The sequence below is a fragment of the Culex quinquefasciatus genome, chromosome 2 (assembly GCF_015732765.1).
Source record: "Culex quinquefasciatus strain JHB chromosome 2, VPISU_Cqui_1.0_pri_paternal, whole genome shotgun sequence".
Classification (NCBI taxonomy): Eukaryota; Metazoa; Arthropoda; class Insecta; order Diptera; family Culicidae; genus Culex; species Culex quinquefasciatus.
The window spans coordinates 40,890,096-40,910,554 of NC_051862.1; the positions used below are offsets into that span (position 1 = coordinate 40,890,096).

General features: G+C 38.9%; 1 protein-coding gene and 1 non-coding gene across 6 annotated transcripts in view; one reads left to right on the forward strand and one right to left on the reverse strand.

The window, feature by feature from the left end:
• LOC6034685 (paired box protein Pax-6) overlaps nucleotides 1-20,459 on the reverse strand; it is a 72,560-nt gene that overhangs the window by 30,226 nt on the left and 21,875 nt on the right. For 3 of the 5 annotated variants that reach the window (XM_038255461.1, XM_038255460.1, XM_038255464.1), the window contains exon 2: nucleotides 11,353-11,601. In XM_038255461.1, the coding sequence (XP_038111389.1) occupies nucleotides 11,353-11,601 (249 nt within the window). The remainder of the gene's footprint in view (nucleotides 1-11,352; nucleotides 11,602-20,459) is intronic. The other 2 variants (XM_038255463.1, XM_038255462.1) reach the window with 1 other exon arrangement.
• Nucleotides 851-1,001, forward strand: LOC119768197. The gene has a single exon (XR_005278009.1). It is a non-coding gene; the product is annotated as a U2 spliceosomal RNA (small nuclear RNA).

The window sequence follows — 20,459 nt, forward strand, 5'->3', positions numbered from 1 at the left end:
CTTAGAGCAAAATTCACGAAAATCGAACTCGGCATCGGCAACTTTGCCGATTTCGTGTGAGTTGGTGGAGAACTACTCATTTAAAAAAATACTAAATATATAGTCACCAACTTCAACAGTTCAAAATTATTTTTTTTAATATAAGTTGAGACTTGAAAAGCAAGAACACTCGTCACTTTACCAGATAATATAAGATATTCCCGAACATTCATACAAAATGAAAATTTACCTTAATACTAAAATACTTCTTATTACTAGCTTACAAAAATAAGCCAGATTTTGGAAAGTCGACTATATAAGTAGTAGGGTGGGTACGGATTTTGAAAAGTTCTCAGATCAAGTTCTGGTGTGGTTCCCCTTGTAGGGCATACTCAAAGGGACTCTCACGCCAAATTTCAGCTCATTTGGTTGAAAACTGGCTTGTCTCAAGCGGGTTCAAGTTTACATGGAAATTACTATGGGAAATTTTGGATTTTCGTTCATTCGCTCCTACAGGCCTGGGGAAAACATGTAGAAACTTCTAGGATGGCCAGAAATGAGCGGAATCGTCTGGAGAACAACTTTTCCTAAGAGACCAGGTCGATTCGTTCAACCCCCTTCGAGCTCAACGGCAATACATCCGGGGTTTTCGGAACCAACGGTTTTCCCCAGAAAAGCATCAAATTTTCCTTAGCATGCTATGAATGCTTGATGAAAACCGCGACGCCACATGTCAAACAGCTACCACGTGGACTAGCATCGCCTATAAAAATTACTTTTTTTTACTTTTTGAACCATATAATTATCATTCATGGTGATCAGGATACTATTCAGCTGTATTCTGAACCTCCAAATAAGAAAAAAAACTGACATCGCTTCTCGGCCTAAAGGCTAAGATCAAAGTGTAGTATCTGTTCTTATCAGCTTAACATCTGATAGTTCTCCCATAGGGAGACAACAAATGTCAAACTGTTTTTATAAAAAAAAATGGTGCAAATTTTACAATCACGTGGTAACTGTTTGACACGTGGCGTCGCGGTTTTCATCAAGCATTCATAGCAAGCTAAGGAAAATTTGATGCTTTTCTGGGGAAAACCGTTGGTTCCGAAAACCCCGGATGTATTGCCGTTGAGCTCGATGGGGGTTGACCGAATCGACCTAGACTCTTAGGGAAAGTTGTTCTCCAGACGATTCCGCTAATTTCTGGCCATCCTAGAAGTTTCTACATGTTTTCCCCAGGCCTGTAGGAGCGAATGAACGAAAATTCAAAATTTCCCATAGTAATTTCCATGTAAACTTGAACCCGCTTGAGACAAGCCAGTTTTCAACCAAATGAGCTGAAATTTGGCGTGAGAGTCCCTATGGGTATGCCCTACAAGGGGAACCACACCAGAACTTGATCTGAGAACTTTTCAAAATCCGTACCCACCCTAATAAGTAGCATAATATATTTTAAGGTTTTCATTACTTTAAAATGCTAAATCTCAGTAGTTTGTTTTTAAAGGCCTGACAAAAAAACCTTCGGCAACTGGACATCTATGAATATTTTTTTCCAAAACTTACAAGGTTATTTCATAAAAACAAAAAAAAAACTTCTTGATTGAAAATGTAATTTGATGGTCATAAAATAATTTTGGAATTTATTTTCGGATCGTTTTTAACAACTTTTACAATAATGAGTGTAGCTCTGTAAACATATTTTCTTCATAAATATTTGGCATAAATGTCGATTTTGTTCATGTTTTTTTTAATTGTGGTGAAAAATTGCTTTTATGGTAACCATTAAAAACAACTTTTGAGTCAAGAAAAGTAAGTATTTTTTTTTTTGGGCTGTTACATTTTTTATTAAATTAAAATTTTAACTCTCTACAACCCAACCCAGTCTCGAGGTGGGTTTTGATTTCAATATTTCAAAGTTTGCCAAAAATCAATTCTTCAATCATTCTTTGATCTTTTTAAAGCATTGGATAGAAAAACTCCTAAAATTTTAGATAAATTTTGTGTTGGAAGTTTGATTTGTTTTATGTGAACTCGCCATTGCAATGCATTGTAGAAAATTTCCCATTTTTAACGTGAAAATAAGTATGCACAAATTTTTGTAATATTCCAAACTATGCCTCTTCGTATTTTTACAATTTTAAAAATAATAATGGTATCATTCTGTAAAAAAAATGGAAAAAGACAAACAAGACAAACCTAAAACAATTCAAGTAAAGTTTCTTGTTGAACAAGACATGCTCAAAATAACCTCCTAAACAAGGGAAAAATACAAAAAAAAATCGAATGAAAAATAGGCATTAATTTACAGGTTAATTCACCAAAAATGTAGATTTGAAACTTCTTTTGAGATTTTGTAACAAAAATTCTCTTTATCTTATAAATTTATGTTGAATTTTGTAAACTTCAAAATGGTTTTTATTTACAATATGTTATTTCCGTGAGAATTTCTTAAAACCGTTTTCATACAAATTTAATGCTTCTCATTTTTGATAACAAGATTCCTAATAATTCCAATCTCCTTAAACAATCTCGTCCATCGCTCCGAAACGCATAAAACCCGCCTTCGCCAAACACTTAATTATCGACCATCAGAAAAGCACGGCACTTAACGTCGAGTCCGATATCATCCGTGTGCCGATCGATCTCGATCGAAGAATCATAAAACGGACCCCAAAACAACGCTCTCTTTGTGGGACCTCGCGGCGGCATGCCGCCCGTCCCCGGATTTACATATCATCTGCCGGCTGCTGCAGCAGCTGAGTTCTTAAGAAGGGGAGGAAGGGGGGATGGACTCTACGCCTAAGCCTAGTATTCCGGAGCAGCAGGTTGAACATTATGGCCATCAATCGTGCGTTTTGGGGGTTTGTTGTATAATTAGAGGTTTTGGAGATTCTGTTTGTTTGAAAACGGAATAATTTTGAATATTTGAGCCGGGGAGAGCGAACGCAAATAAAACGGCCCCAACGAGCGCCCGAAAGCTCGTAAAGAATGCTTCGACGAGTTTTTATCAGATTATCGGGTGATTTTTTGGAGGGGAGGGGGGAAATTATTGGTTTCCGAGGGAGTTTTATTTGTTTTTCGGGGGCTTCGCACGACATGTATATTTATTTGAAAATGCTAATTTATTTTTTGGAAGCCGCCAGTTGCATGGGAAGATTCGGGACGTGTGAAGAAGCAGGTGCTGACTCGATGATTCATGAAGCTGCTCAGGTTGGACAAATTGGGAAGGATTTTGGGCATGATGGACTCGATTTTTGAAAATTTAATAAAAAAAAACTTTAAAAAAATAAATACAGATCTCCAACAATGTCACGCCTGAGGCCTCCAACCGCTCACGTGACCAGCTGGACCACTGGTTCGATCACACCGGTTAATTATCGAAAAATAATACTTATAATTGACCCCAAACTGCTGCCGTTGCTCCAGATGAACGTCGTCAACCGTCAGAAAGAAAAAAAATCTTTTTTCCTCCAAAAACCCTACAATTATCAACCGACAGAAGGAATTGTTCAACCCGGTGTGACCACCGCGGAACGGCTGGAGAACCAGTTGCCACCAGCGCCGTAATTATCCGAAAAACGTCCAAAAATTGAACCCACGGAAAATCGTGATCGCATGTCACTCGTTTTTTTTTTTTTTTTTTGATTCTCCGTTCGACGTTGCGCGGCAGCTGAATTAAAATATATTTCTACTTTGTCGGTAATTATAGAGCGCTGAAATGTTGGGATTCAGCTTGGATGGCTGCTGAAGAAGATCCCTGAGAGAAAGAATGACCCGCGATGGGTGAACCTATTCATTGATAAACTGACAGTTTTTTTCTTGGGGGGTTAAATCGCTTCGATCACGCATTTTTTTTTTAGGTTTCATTGAGATTAACTCACAAAAAGATCTCTTTTAATTTAGAAAAAAAAAATAATTTCAAAACTTCAGCTAAACAGTGAAAAATTGTATAAATTTGGAAGGTGTAAAGTAAGAATGTTAAATATTACCTCTTTTATGATGTAATATAACCTCAATTTGAACTGAAAAAGTGGTATCAAAACGAAACAATGGTAAAATTACATATTTTCGGATGCACAATTACACTCTTTACTGACATAAATGATATACCCATTCCCAAAAGTAATTTTACCATGTTTTTTTTTAAGTGCAAAGGTTGAGAATTTTGGTAAACAACAAATTTTAACAAATTCTCAAATACGAGATACTAAGTTAAATTATCTCGAGAGAAAGACTTCCACTAAACTCTCATCGAGACAGAAATTCGAAAAATATAGTTTGATTGAGCTCTCATTGGTTTTTCGTTTAGGTTAAATCTCTCTCAATTTTCATCACTTACACAGTAAAAAAAAATGGAATTGTGACAGATTTTAGAAAAAATCAGTATAACCTCTAAAAATTAGTAAATTTATGTCTTTTTTTCTGTGATTCTACATATTCCATGTTAACTAAGGTAAAATTAATCGGAAAAAAGTTTATATTCAAATTTAAAATTTATCTAACATTTCACAATTTCAAAATTACACTTTTTCACTGTAAAGAATAACACATTTGTTGTAGATTCTTTCATAAATGATGTTAAGTTTACAGATTTTGTGTCAGAAAAAATCTGCAATATTACAGCTCAAAATGTGTAAGTTTACGTCGGTTTATGTGTGATTTACTTATTCCACATACATTGATGTTAAATTACATATTGAAAGAGGTTATATTCAACCATCAAACTTTTTTTTAAATCCCAACTACTTTTTTTAAATTTTGAATTTTGACAGATTTTGTTTCAGAAAAATTGTGCAATATTACCTCTAAAATGTTTAAACTCACATCTGATTTGATTTTACTTATTTTACATTAATTGAGGTAAAATTACTTTTTTAACTGTGAAGTGCAACACTTCCGCAAAAGATTCTATCATCACTGATCTTATGTTTTCTTGAATTTTGACAGATTTTATGAGAGAAAAATGTACAATATTTCTTCTAACAATGTTTTGATTAGAAAAGAGCGAACATATTGAGGTAAAATTACATCTTGAAAGAGTCAAAATACCGAATTCAACTTTTTTTAAACTGTGAAGTGTGTAACACTTTCGCAAAAGATTTCTTCATCATTGGTTTTAAGTTTTCTTGAATTTTGGCTGATTTCGTGTAAAAAAAAAAAAAAATGTGCAATATTACCTATAAAAATGAGGAAAATTACACCTGTCTCTATGCGATTTTACTTATTACACATAAATCGAGGTAAATTTACATCTTGATAGAGGTAAAATATATAAATACCCAAATTCTTTTTTTTAACTGTGAAGTGCAACAAAAATGTGCAAAATTAATTCTACAAATTTGTTAATTTTCACCTGTTTCTGTGTGATTTAACGTATTCCTCAAAAATTGAGGTAAAATTACATCTTAAAATAGTTTATACTCAACCATCAAATATATTCAACATTCCAAAATTCAAACTTTTTTTTCTGTGAGGTAAAACACTTTCGCGAAATATTTTTTCATCACCGCTCTAAAATTTGATTTTTTATAATTTGTTCACTTGAACATTTTCGTCTTCACTTCTCAATTTTTACTATCTGAAGTTTTTTTCTTCCAGATTTTCATCAAGAAATATCAAACGTCAGACGTCGCAAACGATGAAAAAATCTAAAAAAGTGTCACTGAGCACTCAATGAGAGGTTCTTAATTCAAAAAAAGATCAATATACTTTTCCTTCCTCCGCGAAGTATCGTTAAAATGAAAGCTCAATATATTTGAAAAAAAAAATAGAGAAAGACATCACTATCAACCATGAGAATCATACATGAGTTTTGGGATATGGCGTTCGGGGAAATAATTATTTGGTCAAATGGTGATTGGTGGAAACGGAATATTTAAGAAAAAATCAATAAATTTTATCACTACATTCACAAAAGAAACGTTACTCAATTCGTGAGTTTCAAATTCTCTTCTGCAAAAGTCTAGATCTATTCTGCGTGACCAAACTTCTTGTCCCGCGGCACCGTACCTTCCAATTTTCTCTAATCGAGTTAAATTCCGCTACAAGAGTCCCATTTTGGAAGCAATTATTAAATTAGACCTGTGGAACGCCTCCTCCTCAAATTTCCAAGACCACCGTCCCAAAATCTTCTCCAATTTCAAACTCTCTCGCGCGTAGACCAAGTGATCATTCAATTTCGGACCGGAAGCGGTTACTCACCGCGGATGGTGGGTTGGAACCCAGAGAGTCAGAAACCGTTTAATGATAGACCACACTTGGCTGCAGCTTTGGATGAATGAAAAGTCGCCGCGCGAGCTTGCTTTGAATGGACGATGACGCGAAACCGCGCATTAACGTCACAGGCCAGCCGGGCCCTGTGTTGACATGTTGTCAATGTGACAAATACGACGAGCTGGACCACGGGGTTGACCCGTTATTAGTTGATGGACAGGTGAAATTGATGGCCTCTCCGGGCCCGGGGTTCATTCATGAAAAGTTCGATGAAAGCTCTGGTTGGCGCGGGTTCAGGTTGCAAGCGAAGGTGGGCGATAGCGTAACTTGTGGTTACGCTTGGAGCTTGCAAATTAAGGTTGGAACGACAGTCGTTGAGCGGATGTTCTGGTCGGCGGTAATTAGTGCTCGCGACTTGGATGGAGATTGATGGCTTCATTGTGTGGTACCGATGCAGCAAGTGAAATGAGTCGCAGTTTTGATTTGAATCAACATAATGGAATGATACATTTTAGTTTGAATCTAATTCGATGGATATTTATGTGAGTAGGTATGCAGTTAATGCTCCTGTAACTTTGTCAGATCAATTAGGATCGATTTGCGATGTTCTAGAAAGTTGTTCCTCGTGTTAAAAGCTACAAAAATCAATATTTTGATAAAACCTAAACCTTATCTACGGATTCTTATACTTCAAGTTAAAAGATATGAGATTCACATATGAATGATTCGTAGTTCCTATTGAATTAATTATGGTTAATTTCAAAACTTTTGAAGTAAGCTTGTAACTCATGTCTATGGAAACTACAATTAAATCTATCGTGAAAGGTACACTTTAAAAATCAACCAACTTGGTCGAGGAATTAAATGACTTTGTAAGTTGTAGGCTGCTCGTAGTTTTGGAGCACTTTGTGAGCCTTGGTATGTCAATATACCTCTTGTAACTTTTCCGGATCAACTCGGATCGTTTTGCAGTATTCTAGAAACTTGTTCCTTGTGTCAAAACCTATCAAAATCATTGTTTAAAAATAATTGATGCTTGGGTATAAAGGTCAAAATCCTTGATGTTCAATGTAATACGATTCCCATATAAATGATATCAAGATACCACGCAGTCCATAACTTCCAAGGTGGTCCCGAAACTCAAAACCCCCCGAAATCACAACACTGCACTAAAAATCAAGTGCGAAAATTAAAAATGTTCCATATATTCCGCCCATCGGGACCACCAATCCCCAAAGAAACGAAACTGCAACCTGATGATCTCGCCGTCTGCACTGCGCCAAACTCCTTCGGGGCATTAAAATGCAATAAATCATCATTTTCGGAAGGCAGTCTGCTGTGGCACGGCAAAGGCGGGAAGAGGGGAAGCCCCCATAAGTCAATTAATTAGATTACCGCCAAGGATGGCCGGCGGCCAAAACGGAAACCCGAAGCTTATAAATATGTAAGCATCTGCGCGCGGCCTGGAATTTTGCTAGACAGCCGGATCAGGACGTCCTTTTTTGCTGCAACAAAAACTTGGCGTAAAACGAGCGCGCATAAAAAAGGCGAAATCATGTTATCTCTAAGGTTGCAACAGTTTTTGCCGGGGCGAGGAAGTTTGAGCGGGGGGTCGGAGCAAACGGACTCTGAAATATAAATACAGGAAGCCGGAAGGCATATATTTTGAGAGGTTCCGAGGTAGCTGCTCAAGTAGCAGAAGTAATGGCCTCGTTGGACGAAAATTGCGCGCTTGTACCTCCTCCAGAGGCTCAAAGCGTACATGGGGAATCGAAGAAACTGATCAAACAGAAACGATAGCGCAACTCACTCCTGTCCCGACCACCCAGCCAGCACAACACATTTGGAGGCGACCTCCGAAAGGGGACAATTAGCACGCATCCCGCGGAGCGGGAGGTCCGCGCGAATAATTCATACGTCAACGCCCGGCCCCCAAGAACACCGGACACCGGAGCTGCCCTTGAGGCGATTCGACGGTAATTAATTACGGCCCAGTTGGCTTCGCGGATGGCCGGAAAACGCCCTCTCAACCCGAATCGCACTCAACACTGATTCGAGGCAAGCTTTCGCCGGAGAATCAGGTCCGCAATAATTCCTAACCCCCTCGTAATTGTACGTTCGCGGCGTAGCAGGTAGCTGGCGGCGTCGGATCGAAGTTTCAACGCCCCATCGATACCGCGGAAACCGCGGCCGGACCACCGGAGTCGAACTCGTGGAACGAATCGGTGCTGGCGATCTAGCGCGCGCGCGAGGTAGTTCAATTGCCCAATGTTCATTACCACGTTGGTTACGGCCGATTGTCACGGCAGGAGGTTGACAGTGGATCTATTTCAAAGTGTGTGATGGAATGGTGATTGGTTCCAGGGCAGCTTGGGGAGAGTGAGCGCCGCCGAAGGCGGTTTGCTAATAGATGCTGGAATGTTGGATTTCTTTGGCGGGCGAACCCCAGTGAGCTACCGGTACATAAAGGGGTACGCGCCCCGGGTGGGACAGGTGGTTCGGTTGCGGGATAATTGGGCGGAATTTCGGAGTTTTAGACGGGCAGATGTTGATTTGGAGGTGCGTTGAAGGAACGGTAAGATATCCGTTGAGATTATATAAGCTGTTTAAATGCTTGGAGCTCTTCATACCTGTTGGTATGTTAATAAACACTCTGTAACTTTTTCAGATCAACTCGAATCGTTTTGCAGTATTCTAGAAAGTTGTTTCTCAAGCAAAAATCTATAGAAAACAACTGTTTTGAAGGAGTTGTTACGTACTCTTGATGGTCCAATGCAACCATTCTGTAATACCTCTTGCTTACAAATAAATATAAAACATGTTGTTATCAGAACAAACCATCTGTAACTTGTCCAGATCAACTCGATACGATTTGCAGTGTTCTAGAAAGTTGTTCCTCAAGCAAAAATCTATTTAAAACAACTATTTTGAAGGAATTATTACGAACGCTTGATGGTCCAATGCAACCAGTCTGTAATACCTGATTGCTAACAAATAATAATAAAACATGTTGGTATCAGAACAAACCATCTGTAACTTTGTCAGATCAATTCGGAATGATTTGCAGTATACTAGAAAGTTGTTCCTCAAGTCAAAATTTATAGAAAACAACAATTTTGATGGAATTTTTAAGGACGCTTGATGGTTCAATGCAACCATTATGTAATACCTAATTGCTTACAAATAAAAATAAAACATGTTGGTATCAGAACAAACCATCTGAAACTTTGACAGATCAACTCGAATCGATTTGCATTGTTCTAGAAAGTTGTTCCTCAAGAGAAAATCTATAGAAAACAACCGTTTCAAAGAACATTTTAAAATGCTTGATGGTCCAATGCAGCCATTCTGTAATATCTAATATCTAATTTTTTTTACTAAATTATATTGGTATGTAAACAATCCTTCTTTAACTTCGTAAGATCTACTCGAATCAATTCGCAGTATTCTAGAAATGTGTTACCCAACTTAAAATGTATAAGAATTACTGTTTAGAAAGCATTTTGAGCCAAATTTAGCAACATTTTATACCACGTTTTGAAATACGACATTTCCCTTATAAGTTTGAACTACAACTTATGCAGAATTTGTCAGATCTACTTCAGCTGAGTAAAACCGACATGAAGCAACTATTTTGAGCAGAGTCCTCCACCAATCTAGTTCAAACCCGTACCTCGCGTGGCATGTCCACCGCCCATAACCGGTCAATTGATTACGTGAAAGCCTGCGCGCCGCCATCGGCGGCTCCATTGACATTCACGGAAAGCACCGGAAAACCGCCGGAAAATGTAGTTCCAGAATATCTGCGAGCCAGAACAGCACCATTAAATTACGGCTGCTATAGGCTCTCCCACTCTCGGTCAATCCTGTGACGGTCGTTTCATGTTTTATTCATAACTACCTTCCCCACCTTTTTCACTTGGGGTTTGAACGACCGGATTCATTGGTCAGGTGGCGCGTTGCAGGTCGTAAAATGGGTCACCTGCACTCTTTTTTGCGAGCGCGCGACATTGGCATCAATTGTACAACCTTGCGAGGGCCGCCGACTCTATTGCAAAAATAGACAAAACAATTGAATTATTTAAATTCAGCGCTAAAATCGATTGAAATCTTACAGAGGAAATGCCGTAATCAAATCTGTCACGGTGAAGCTCGTTCACAGCATAGTCTCCGAGTAAAACAATCTACTAAATTAATGGCACGGGGCTGACACAATAAAGAGGTGCGAAACTACGACGACACGGGAGATGCTGTTTGCATAAAATTAAGATAGATAATCGCTGCGGTGCAGCAGTGGGATTCGGTGAGCGCATAAATTTCGACCTGGTGAAGAACTGGTGTTTGCATACTTTTAGGTTGAACAATCGAAACTTCCGGCTATAGACCGACTCAGTTTTTGGACGTTTGATGTCTAATGAGCAATTTTGTTGAAGGTTACAAATCGATACGACTTAATCCAGTAATGAACCTATATCTTTGATGGGTTTAGTCGTATCACTTTGCGATCTTCGACAAAAATTTGAACCAGTCTAGTGGGTTTCATTTGGGGACATAAACAGACCTTTTAACGGTTGAACTTTACGATATAAACGCTGTTAAGTGTTAATCTCGCGATAGCAAACTTCCGTCAGTTGATGAGGTGTTGATTTGGTCCCATTCGCGAACTTTATGGCTTGCGGTACAGAACTACCGAAACCGTTCACCAGTTCGCTCATCATGACCGACCAAGTCGGTAGCTCAAAAGCCACCGAAACCCGCACCGTATAATTGAGTTTGCATACAATGCATCGCCGGCGGGGTATCATCATCATCATCTGCTGCCGCCGCCCGGCGGTCACTTCTGGGCTTGAGTCAACCATAACCCTCGCGTAATGATATGCTTGATCGTCAACGACTGTGCGCTGTGCGTTGTCGTACGGCCCCGTTTGTTCTCGAAGCCGCCAACCTAATTGAAGGTTTCAACCACATTTGGGTCACTTAAATTTCTTATTTTTTAAACTTTTCCCAACACGCCCCTCCGAGAAAGTGATCTATTTCGTTTAAAACACCTAGCAATTAACCACGATCACCAACCAGCTGCCGGGACTAACCGATCACCAGAACTTAATCCTAACCTAAAACGTATACAGAAAAAAAAAGAAAAAGAGGGGTTCCACTTACACGACTTACCTAGCAGCTTGGAGACTGCGCCCTGCTGGGTGAGCATGTGCTGGGCCAGGTCGTACCCGCGCAGCCCGAACCGGGACAGCTCGAGCAGCCGGTGCTGGGACACGAGGCCGGCGAGGGCGTGCGCGTTGGCCGGGTTGCCGGCGGCGACGGCGGCCGCAGCGGCCGCGTTGAACAGGTTCGATGCGGACGGGGGCGGCGGACCGGAACCGGGCGAGGGCAGGTTCGCGGGCGAGAGGCCGACTATGGGGGGAGAAGAGAAAAGTTGTGAAATTTGGTAAGATTGTCGAAATTGGCTTAACTTGTAATAAAAATTTGAGTTAGAGAATCCACGATACTCATAACATAATGTTTTTAAAAACTATGAAGTTAGATACGGATCATGCCTGGTGGACCATAATTTTGATATTGGCCGTCCTCGGAACATGTCCGGAAGCCATCGAGTAATTTTGTAAGAAGTCAGACCAGCTCCAGTAGTCAAGTGTCCAAATTCTTTTATGGCTTCCAAAATCATGAAGATCATGGGACACAATTTTGGAACTGTCCCTTCTTCAGAACAACTCCGGAGGCTATCTGTAACTTTGTCAGATCAACTCGAACCGATTTGCAGTGTTCTAGAAAGTTGTTTCGCAAGCCAAAATCTAAGGAAAACAACTATTTTGAAGGAATTGCTACGGACGCTTCTTGTTCCAATGCAGCCATTCTGTAATACCTCATTGCTTACAAATATTATTAAAATGTGTTTGTATCAAAACAAACCATCTGTAACTTTGTCAGATCAACTCGAATCGATTTGCAGTATTCTATAAGATTGTTCCTCAAGCAAAAATCTATAGAAAACTACAGTTTTGAGGCAAATTTTTAGGATACAAGATGGTCCAATGCAACGATTCTGTAATATCTTACAGCTAATACATTTTATTAAATTATGTTGGTATGTGAAAAACCCTTACGTAACTTTGTCAGATCGACTCGAATCGATTCCTACTATTCTAGAAAAGTGTTGCACCAGTAAAAATGTATGAATCATGAAGTTTGATATAGATCATGCCTGGTGGACCACAATTCTGGAATTGTCTCTTCTTCAGAACAACTCCGGAGGCCATCTATAACTTTGCCAGATCAACTCGTATCGATTCGCAGTGTTCTAGAAAGTTATTCCTCAAGCCAAAATGTAAGGAAAACAACTATTTTGAACGAATTGCTACGGACGCTTCATGTTCCAATGCAGCCATTCTGTAATACCACATTGCTTACGAATAAATATAAAACATGTTGATATCAGAACGAACCATCTGTAAATTTGTCAGATCAACTCGAATCGATTTGAAGTGTTCTATAAAGTTGTACCTTAAGCAAAAATCTATAGAAAACTACTGTTTTGAGGCTAATTTTTAGGATACAAAATGGTCCAATGCAACCATTCTGTAATATCTTGCAGCTATTACATTTTATTGAATTATGTTGGTATATGAAAAACCCTTACGTAACTTTGTCAGATCAACTCGAATCGATTTCTACTATTCTAGAAAAGTGTTGCACCAGTAAAAATGTATGAATCATGAAGTTTGATACAGATTATGCCTGATGGACCACAATTCTGGAATTTTCCCTTCTTCAGAACTACTCCGGAAGTCACCGGAACAATCTTAGGATAGTAGGAAACCACGTGCTTTGAAATCCATCGTTCCTAGTGGACCATGATTCCGGATTGTTCCAATTCATGAAAGCTTGTTCAAGGTTTTAAGAACTGATTTTTCCCCGTGTACGAAACATCTCCAGACCAATTTCTAGCATTATACTGACCACCATCGCCGTTGTCGTCTACAGATATCAAGGAATCTAGTTTTAAAGCTACTTAAAAGCGAAGTTCGCTTGTAGCAACCAAGCAGTGCCCTTCAAGCCCTGAAACCATCACCCCTTAACACCTTGCATTATCCCTCCAGCGACGGTTCCAGTTTCTCACCGATTTCACCCGGGCCGGTTTCCCGAGCGCCCTTGAGTGAGTCCTCCTCATCGTGTCCAAATTACGCGCTCATTAGGACCCCGTCAAGTTTTGCGCAACCACAACGTCCGAAAACTCCAACTCCTCTATCGCAGCTCGCTGGCCCTTAATTTTCCCCGGGCCCCGGGTTTGAACCTGTGATCGCTTTCGCATTATCGGTTGCGAAAAAGTGTGCAAACTTCCCAGGGTTTCTCGGACTGCGACGTGCGAAAGTTAATCGCATTTTAATTCATTTATAATCATCATGATGAATGCACTTGGGCTTGGACTCGGACTCGGACAACTCCGCCTGACCAATAATCGCACAATTGTGACTTGCGCGCCCGCTCTTTGTGAAAGATTGTTTCAAGTGCACCTTAGGGTGGTTCACTTTTCAGAATATCAGTTGAAGTGGCATCAGCTAACCTCAAACTTTTGTAACTAAGACTTCAGAATCTCCCAACAAACTCGTTGCTAATCAGTTGGTGTAGAACCACCCTATCCGAACCTGGTCCAACCTGCCAAGTTGAACTCACCAGTGGGTTGACCCGGGTCTGGTCAAGGTTGCGCGCGGAGCGCGTCCAATGATTAACTTCGTATTAGAGTGTGCAGGTTGGAGTGCAGGCTCATCCCGTAATGACATGCACACATCATCATTATCTGGGCTCACGGGAAGCTGCCGTCGCCGTACTAGGGTTCCAAGAAACGAATTACCCGCGCGCAGATTTTCCCATGGAAGCAGTCACAGAGCAGCAGAGCTGAGAGAAACGATTATAAATAATTTATTTTGCGCACGCAACAAATCGATCTCCGCGGAATGGGCTTCGACCGGGTTAGGCGAGAGGGCTTGGGCAGAAAATGTGCAACTCTCCGTGAGGACAAAGTTATGTTTCCGCTTGGTGAGCATTTCCTCTCCGGGGGCAACCTGAGCGCAATGGTCACTGACTGATGGCCATGTAATCGGAGAGAGCGGATTCAATTGCATTGGCAAGTAGAGACAAGATAATTGGACTAGCTGACAGTCTGTCATACTGGTTTTGTAACGTGGTTGAACCAATTTCAGGTATTTCAATACAAATATGAAGATTTATTACCAATTATTGTTATGTCTAAGTTCTCAGCGATACGATTGAACTTCATCTTCTTTATATTATCAATTCTCACCATATTGTGGTGATTGGATCACGATGCATACCATTTGGAACAAACACCTTGTTAATCATTCAAATATATATATTTTTTAAAATATAGAAGTACTAATGCACAGTGGTTCAGTTCGCAAAATTAAGTAGAAAATGGATTTTGAGACTGGATAAAAATCCTGCTGAAGCCTCAAGCTATCGGCCCATTAGTTTGCTTTCATCTATTAGTAAATTATTCGAAAGAATAATTCTTAATAGAATGATGACGCACATTAATGAAAATTCAATTTTCGCTGATGAGCAGTTTGGATTTCGCCTTGGGCATTCAACTACTCATCAGTTGTTGAGAGTTTCAAATTTAATTCGAAGCAACAAATCTGAGGGCTATTCTACTGGCGCTGCTCTTCTAGACATAGAAAAAGCATTTGACAGTGTTTGGCATAAAGGTTTGATTGCGAAATTGAAAAGGTTTAATTTTCCGATTTATATCGTACTCTGCAGGTATGTTTTCAGAATATTAAATCTGATCAACTACCTGTACGTGCTGGCGTCCCTCAAGGAAGCATTTTGGGTCCAATTTTATACAATATTTTTACTTCTGACTTGCCTGATTTGCCCCCAGGATGTCAGAAATCACTTTTTGCTGATGACACAAGCATCTCCGCCAAAGGCAGAAGCCTTCGTGTCATCACAAGAAGATTACAAAAGCTTGGATATTTTCAATTCTTATTTGAAAGAATGGAAAATTACTCCTAATGCTGCAAAACTCAACTTATTATTTTCCCTCACAAACCAAGGGCTGATTTTCTTAAACCAAAAAGTCATCACATTATAAAGATGAATGAGGTAAATTTAAAGTGGGAGGATCAAGTGAAATATCTTGGACTTGCTTTTGACAAAAACCTTACTTACAAGGATCACATTGAAAGTATCCAGGTTAAATGTAACAAATATATTAAATGTTTGTATCCACTTATAAACAGGAATTCTAGACTTTGTCTCAAGAATAAACTGTTAATTTATAAACAAATTTTCAGACCTGCCATGCTTTATGCTGTGCCGATCTGGACAAGCTGTTGCTTAACCAGGAAGAAAAATCTTCAGAGGATTCAGAACAAAATTCTGAAAATGATTCTGAAACTTCCTCCCTGGTTCAGCACCAGTGAACTTCATCAATTGGCCGAAGTTGATACTTTGGATGTTATGTCCAATAAGATAATTGATGCATTTCGACAAAAATCATTGCAGTCTTCAGCTGCATTGATCTGCTCTTTATATAGTTTATAAGTTAGTTTTAAGTTATCCCTTTTCCCTTTTGTACATGTAGGACCTCCTACATTTGAAATCACTGAATAGCGAAAGCTACAATATTTCATGAATAAATAAAAGATGCTAGTATTTAAAATTGAGGTGAAAAGTCATCGATTGTGATTGGACACTCAATAATATTTTAACTGAATGAATGTACATGGAAAAGAAAACTGAATAAATATAAATTAAATAAAAAAAAAGTAGAAAATGGATCATCCGTTTTGGAGAGATGATTTCTTCAGAAAAGTCGTTGCAAATAGAAAGGTGCAAATTTTGGTTTGGTTGAAAATTAGGGTAGTTCACAATTGAGTGATTTTGAAAATTTAACTTTTCAAGAATATTTTGTGATTCTTTTACGGTAATTGAGCATGCCAATCAAAGCAACTTTGTCGAAAACACCAAAATTTTATTTCATAATCTACGCCTTCTACAGGATTAAGTTTTCGAGAAAATAGATGTTCAAGGCACTAAAAGCTCTAGAACACATTTTTTTACATGTCAATTTGGACTTTAGCGTCAAGAGCTACAGCCATTATAGGGTAAAAAATATGCAAATTTAAACTTCAATGTATCGAAAAAGCGTAGGCCAAATTTTTGGCGCCAGGTTGCATTCGAAAGAGGAGATCCAGCTGAAAAAATCTCAGAGGTTTTTTCCTTAAAATGTTGAAGGGAAAAGTGTATGGGACCACCCTAATGAAATTCGAAAAATGTTCAACTATATTTTTCCTATGTAATGCCCTCAGATCTAAGCCTGAGTGTCAAAATGACGATTTTTGGTCATAAGTTGGGTTTATATGTAAAATTTTAATGTAAAAATTAAAAACGGGGAAAAATTCTCTACACAAATTTTCACCATTAGCAATATGGGTCAAATGAATCAAAAATTTGAATGCTTTTTAATTTTTTAGTTTTTTTTTTTCATAAAAATACTTAAACATTTCAGAAAATGTCGTATTTTTTATAAACACAAAAAATCGTAATTTTCAAATTTAATCATCTAATGGCAAATTATGATAATCTTAGTATTTTCAAAAAATGCGGTGTTTGTGAAAATTTTGATTTTTTTTTTCAGAAAAGCTCTAAATCATGAATGAATGCAAAAATCCAAATCGTTTATATCCATATTGCAAATTATGAATGTTTGAGTATTTTTTTCAATATGGTATTGTCAAATTGCATTTTTTAAAATTAAGTACCTTAAAAACTGTTACTTTGTAAAAATTATAATTTAAGAAAAAAAAAAAAAGTGAAAGTGCATACAGCATTTTGCTTTCTTTGATATCCATGTTGCAAATTATGAAAATTTCAATATTTTTGGAAAAATAAAATATTTTGTTAATTTTTTTTTATTAAATATTGATACTTAATTAGTAAATTTGGCAATTTAATCCTATCAAATTTAGTCGATTTCAGAAATATATTAGCTATAGATTTATTGTTATCGAACCTCGATAATTTTATTGTTAACAACCATGGCTATAAATATTCCGAGAAATTCCAATTCATTCTTGCGAAAAACAACCGGAAAAACAGTGTTGAACATACAGACTTAAGAGGCAGTATTTGTAGATTCTGCTCGGTTTGTTCTAGAGGTCGTATCGAGGTGCTCCGATTTGGATGAAACTTTCTGGGTTTGTTTGTCTATACATGAGATGAACTCATACCAAATATGAGCCCCCTACGACAAAGGGAAGTGGGGTAAAACGGGCATTGAAGTTTGAGGTTCAAAAAACATGAAAAATCTTAAAATTGCTCGCATTTCCGTAAAACTTCATCAATTCCAACTCTCTTAGATGCATTCGAATGGTCTTTCGAAGCCCTTCAAAATGTGCTATAGACATCCAGGATATGTTTGACTTTTTCTCATAGCTTTTGCAAATTACAGTTAAAAATGGATTTTTTAAAACCTTAATAACTTTTGGCAACAGCCTCCAACACCCATACTCCCATAGGTCAAAAGTTAGGGAATTTCATGGACTATAAGCCTACGGTATTAACTTTTTGGCCAATCGCAGTTTTTCTCATAGTTTTACGATTTTTCTAAAACACACATTTTACAACGTTAGTTTTTGCCCTGTAGGTCAAGAAGACGGCACTTATTGGTCTCAATTTTGTCATATTCGGAATCCTCGGACAATTTCATGTAAGTTAGAAGTATTGGAGTTGTAATATTGATTTAAAATATAATTAAATAAAACATTTTTGAAAAAAGAAATAGATCTTATTTACCCTATGATCAATACGTCAAATGCTGTATCAAGTAGGCGAAAACTTGTTTTACCCCTAATCCGACAATATTGTAAATAATATTTTTGATTATTCTAAATGGCATTTTTTCCAATCAAATTCAAAATTCCAACACCTCAATCTAATGTAAAATTTTCTGAGGATTCCGAATATGTCAAAATTGAGACCAAAAAGTGCCGCTATGGAGGCCTACAGGGCAAAAACTAACGTTGTAAAATGTGTGTTCTAGAAAAATCGTAAAACTAAGAGAAAAACTGCGATTGGCCAAAAAGTTAATATCGTAGGCTTATAGTCCATGAAATTCCCTAACTTTTGTCCTATGGGAGTATGGGTGTTGGAGGCTGTTGCCAAAAGTTATAAGGGTTTTTAAAAAATCCATTTTAAACAGTAATTTGCAAAAGCTATGAGAAAAAGTCAAACCAATCCTGGATGTCTATGGCACATTTTGAAGTACTTTAAAAGACCTTTCAAATGCATCTAAGAGAGTTGGAATTGATTTAGTTCTACGGAAATGCGAGCAATTTCAAGATTTTTTATGTTTTTTGACCTCAAACTTCAATGCCCGTTTTACCCCACTTCCCTTTGTCGTAGAGGGCTCATATTTGGCATGAGTTCATCTCATGTATAGACAAACAAACCCTGAAAGTTTCATCCAAATCGGAGCACCTCGATACGACCTGTTTCACATCGGTGAAAAACTCGCTCTTAATTCTCCGATGGTTTCGGAATAATTTCAGTGCGGAACAAATATTTCGTTGTTTTATTTATGTTTGTTGAGCTCAAGTAAGACCCCCAAATTACATTCAAGCGAGTTAGAATTTTAAAATCTAAGATGGCGGCTAAAATGATGGAGCTACAATTTAGATTAGAGTTTTTGTTTAATATTGAGAAAATGCATTTGGTAATTTTTAATGGAAAAATTCAAATTTAAGTCCCATACAAACCTTCGGATAATCGAAACATTGGATAATCGAGTCTGTACTTTATAACACCGAATGATACATTTCGAACGAAATGAACTTTCAGATTTTCATCCAGAGTAACTAATCAAATTTCAAAAGTCATATCATACTAATTCTTGCTTGATTTTTATTCGGTGAAATGGCCTTGTCCCCGTTCGTATCATGCTTCATCGAGAAACAATCAAACTTTTTGACAGCTGCCATCCCTTCTGCCCAAAACCCCCCTCGCGAAACCCACCTCGAAGGCCACATTCCAGTGTCAGAAGCTGTTTGCAGTGCAATCGATCCTCGTCGTCCGCGGACACACTGAAAAAAGTGGCCCCTCGTCGTTCCCCAACAATGGAGACCTCGCGCGGCGCGCGCCATAAAGAAAACTATCGCCGCCGCCGCAAAAACCCGACTTTGCAAGCACGAAAATGGACACCTTTCCGCGCCGCGCCGCGGTGTCCCTCGGAATCTCCAGAACAATAGGCCCATATATCCTTGTACCCTTTCGGTGGCGCGTCCGCGAACGCCAGGGCGTGTAAAAATGTGCAACCTTTTGTGTTTGCTGCGCAAACGTCAAAAATGTATTACGGAGCCGACCGCTAGGAGGCGCGTCGGGCGTGGAAGGGGGGGAGTGGATTTATGCTTCCTTTGAGGGCGCGCGCAGAACGGAAGCTTTCCCCCCGCTTGGAGACGTAACACATTATGCTAAATAATACAATCAGCCACAATAAGTAATATGCTGATTTGGCCGCCTTCGGCGGGATCCCGTGGGATTAGTGCGCGCTGCGGCGGAACAAATAAAGTCACTAAAAGGCTACTGAATAAATTTGTACCCCGGGCGAAGATCTGCGAGAGGACTGCAACAAGTGTTCCCTCTTTCTGCGATTGTTTCCATATTTATACTTTTATAATATTTTTATTAAATTTATTGACATCTGAATGAACAATCTCTACCCTGTGGTTGGGCACTGTTTGCGCATGCCTGCAAAGGCCTAAACTCAAACTCTAGAGGAACGGATCAACCTGGACGAAGGGATCGCTTATATTTATGGGCTCGGCAGCGATATAATAAAGTAGTCCCCGTCCGAGGTCGTTGCTCAGCGAATTTTGACAGAGACATCTTTATACCGGGCCGCTGGACGGACGGCGGATGCGTGTTTTTGTCGCGATCTGGAATTGCAAATTTGGCGGTGACGCGGCGCTTGGACATCAAAGACCGGGGCTGATTGGCAGCTGGTTCTCGGTTTGGTGGGAACTTTTTTGCCGGGAGCTTTGGATCGGTAGTGCGGGCAGATGTTGGTTAGGATTAAATGACCCAATTATCGTAATTGGAAGGGTTCTGAGGACGTCCCTATTACGGACGTCAGAATCGAGGTACCCCGCGCGACGAAGTCGCAAATTCGGCGTTTGAGCTACAAGTTGGTGGCTCCGCCAACTTGGACCCTAAAACGCCCAAAACTGTCAATC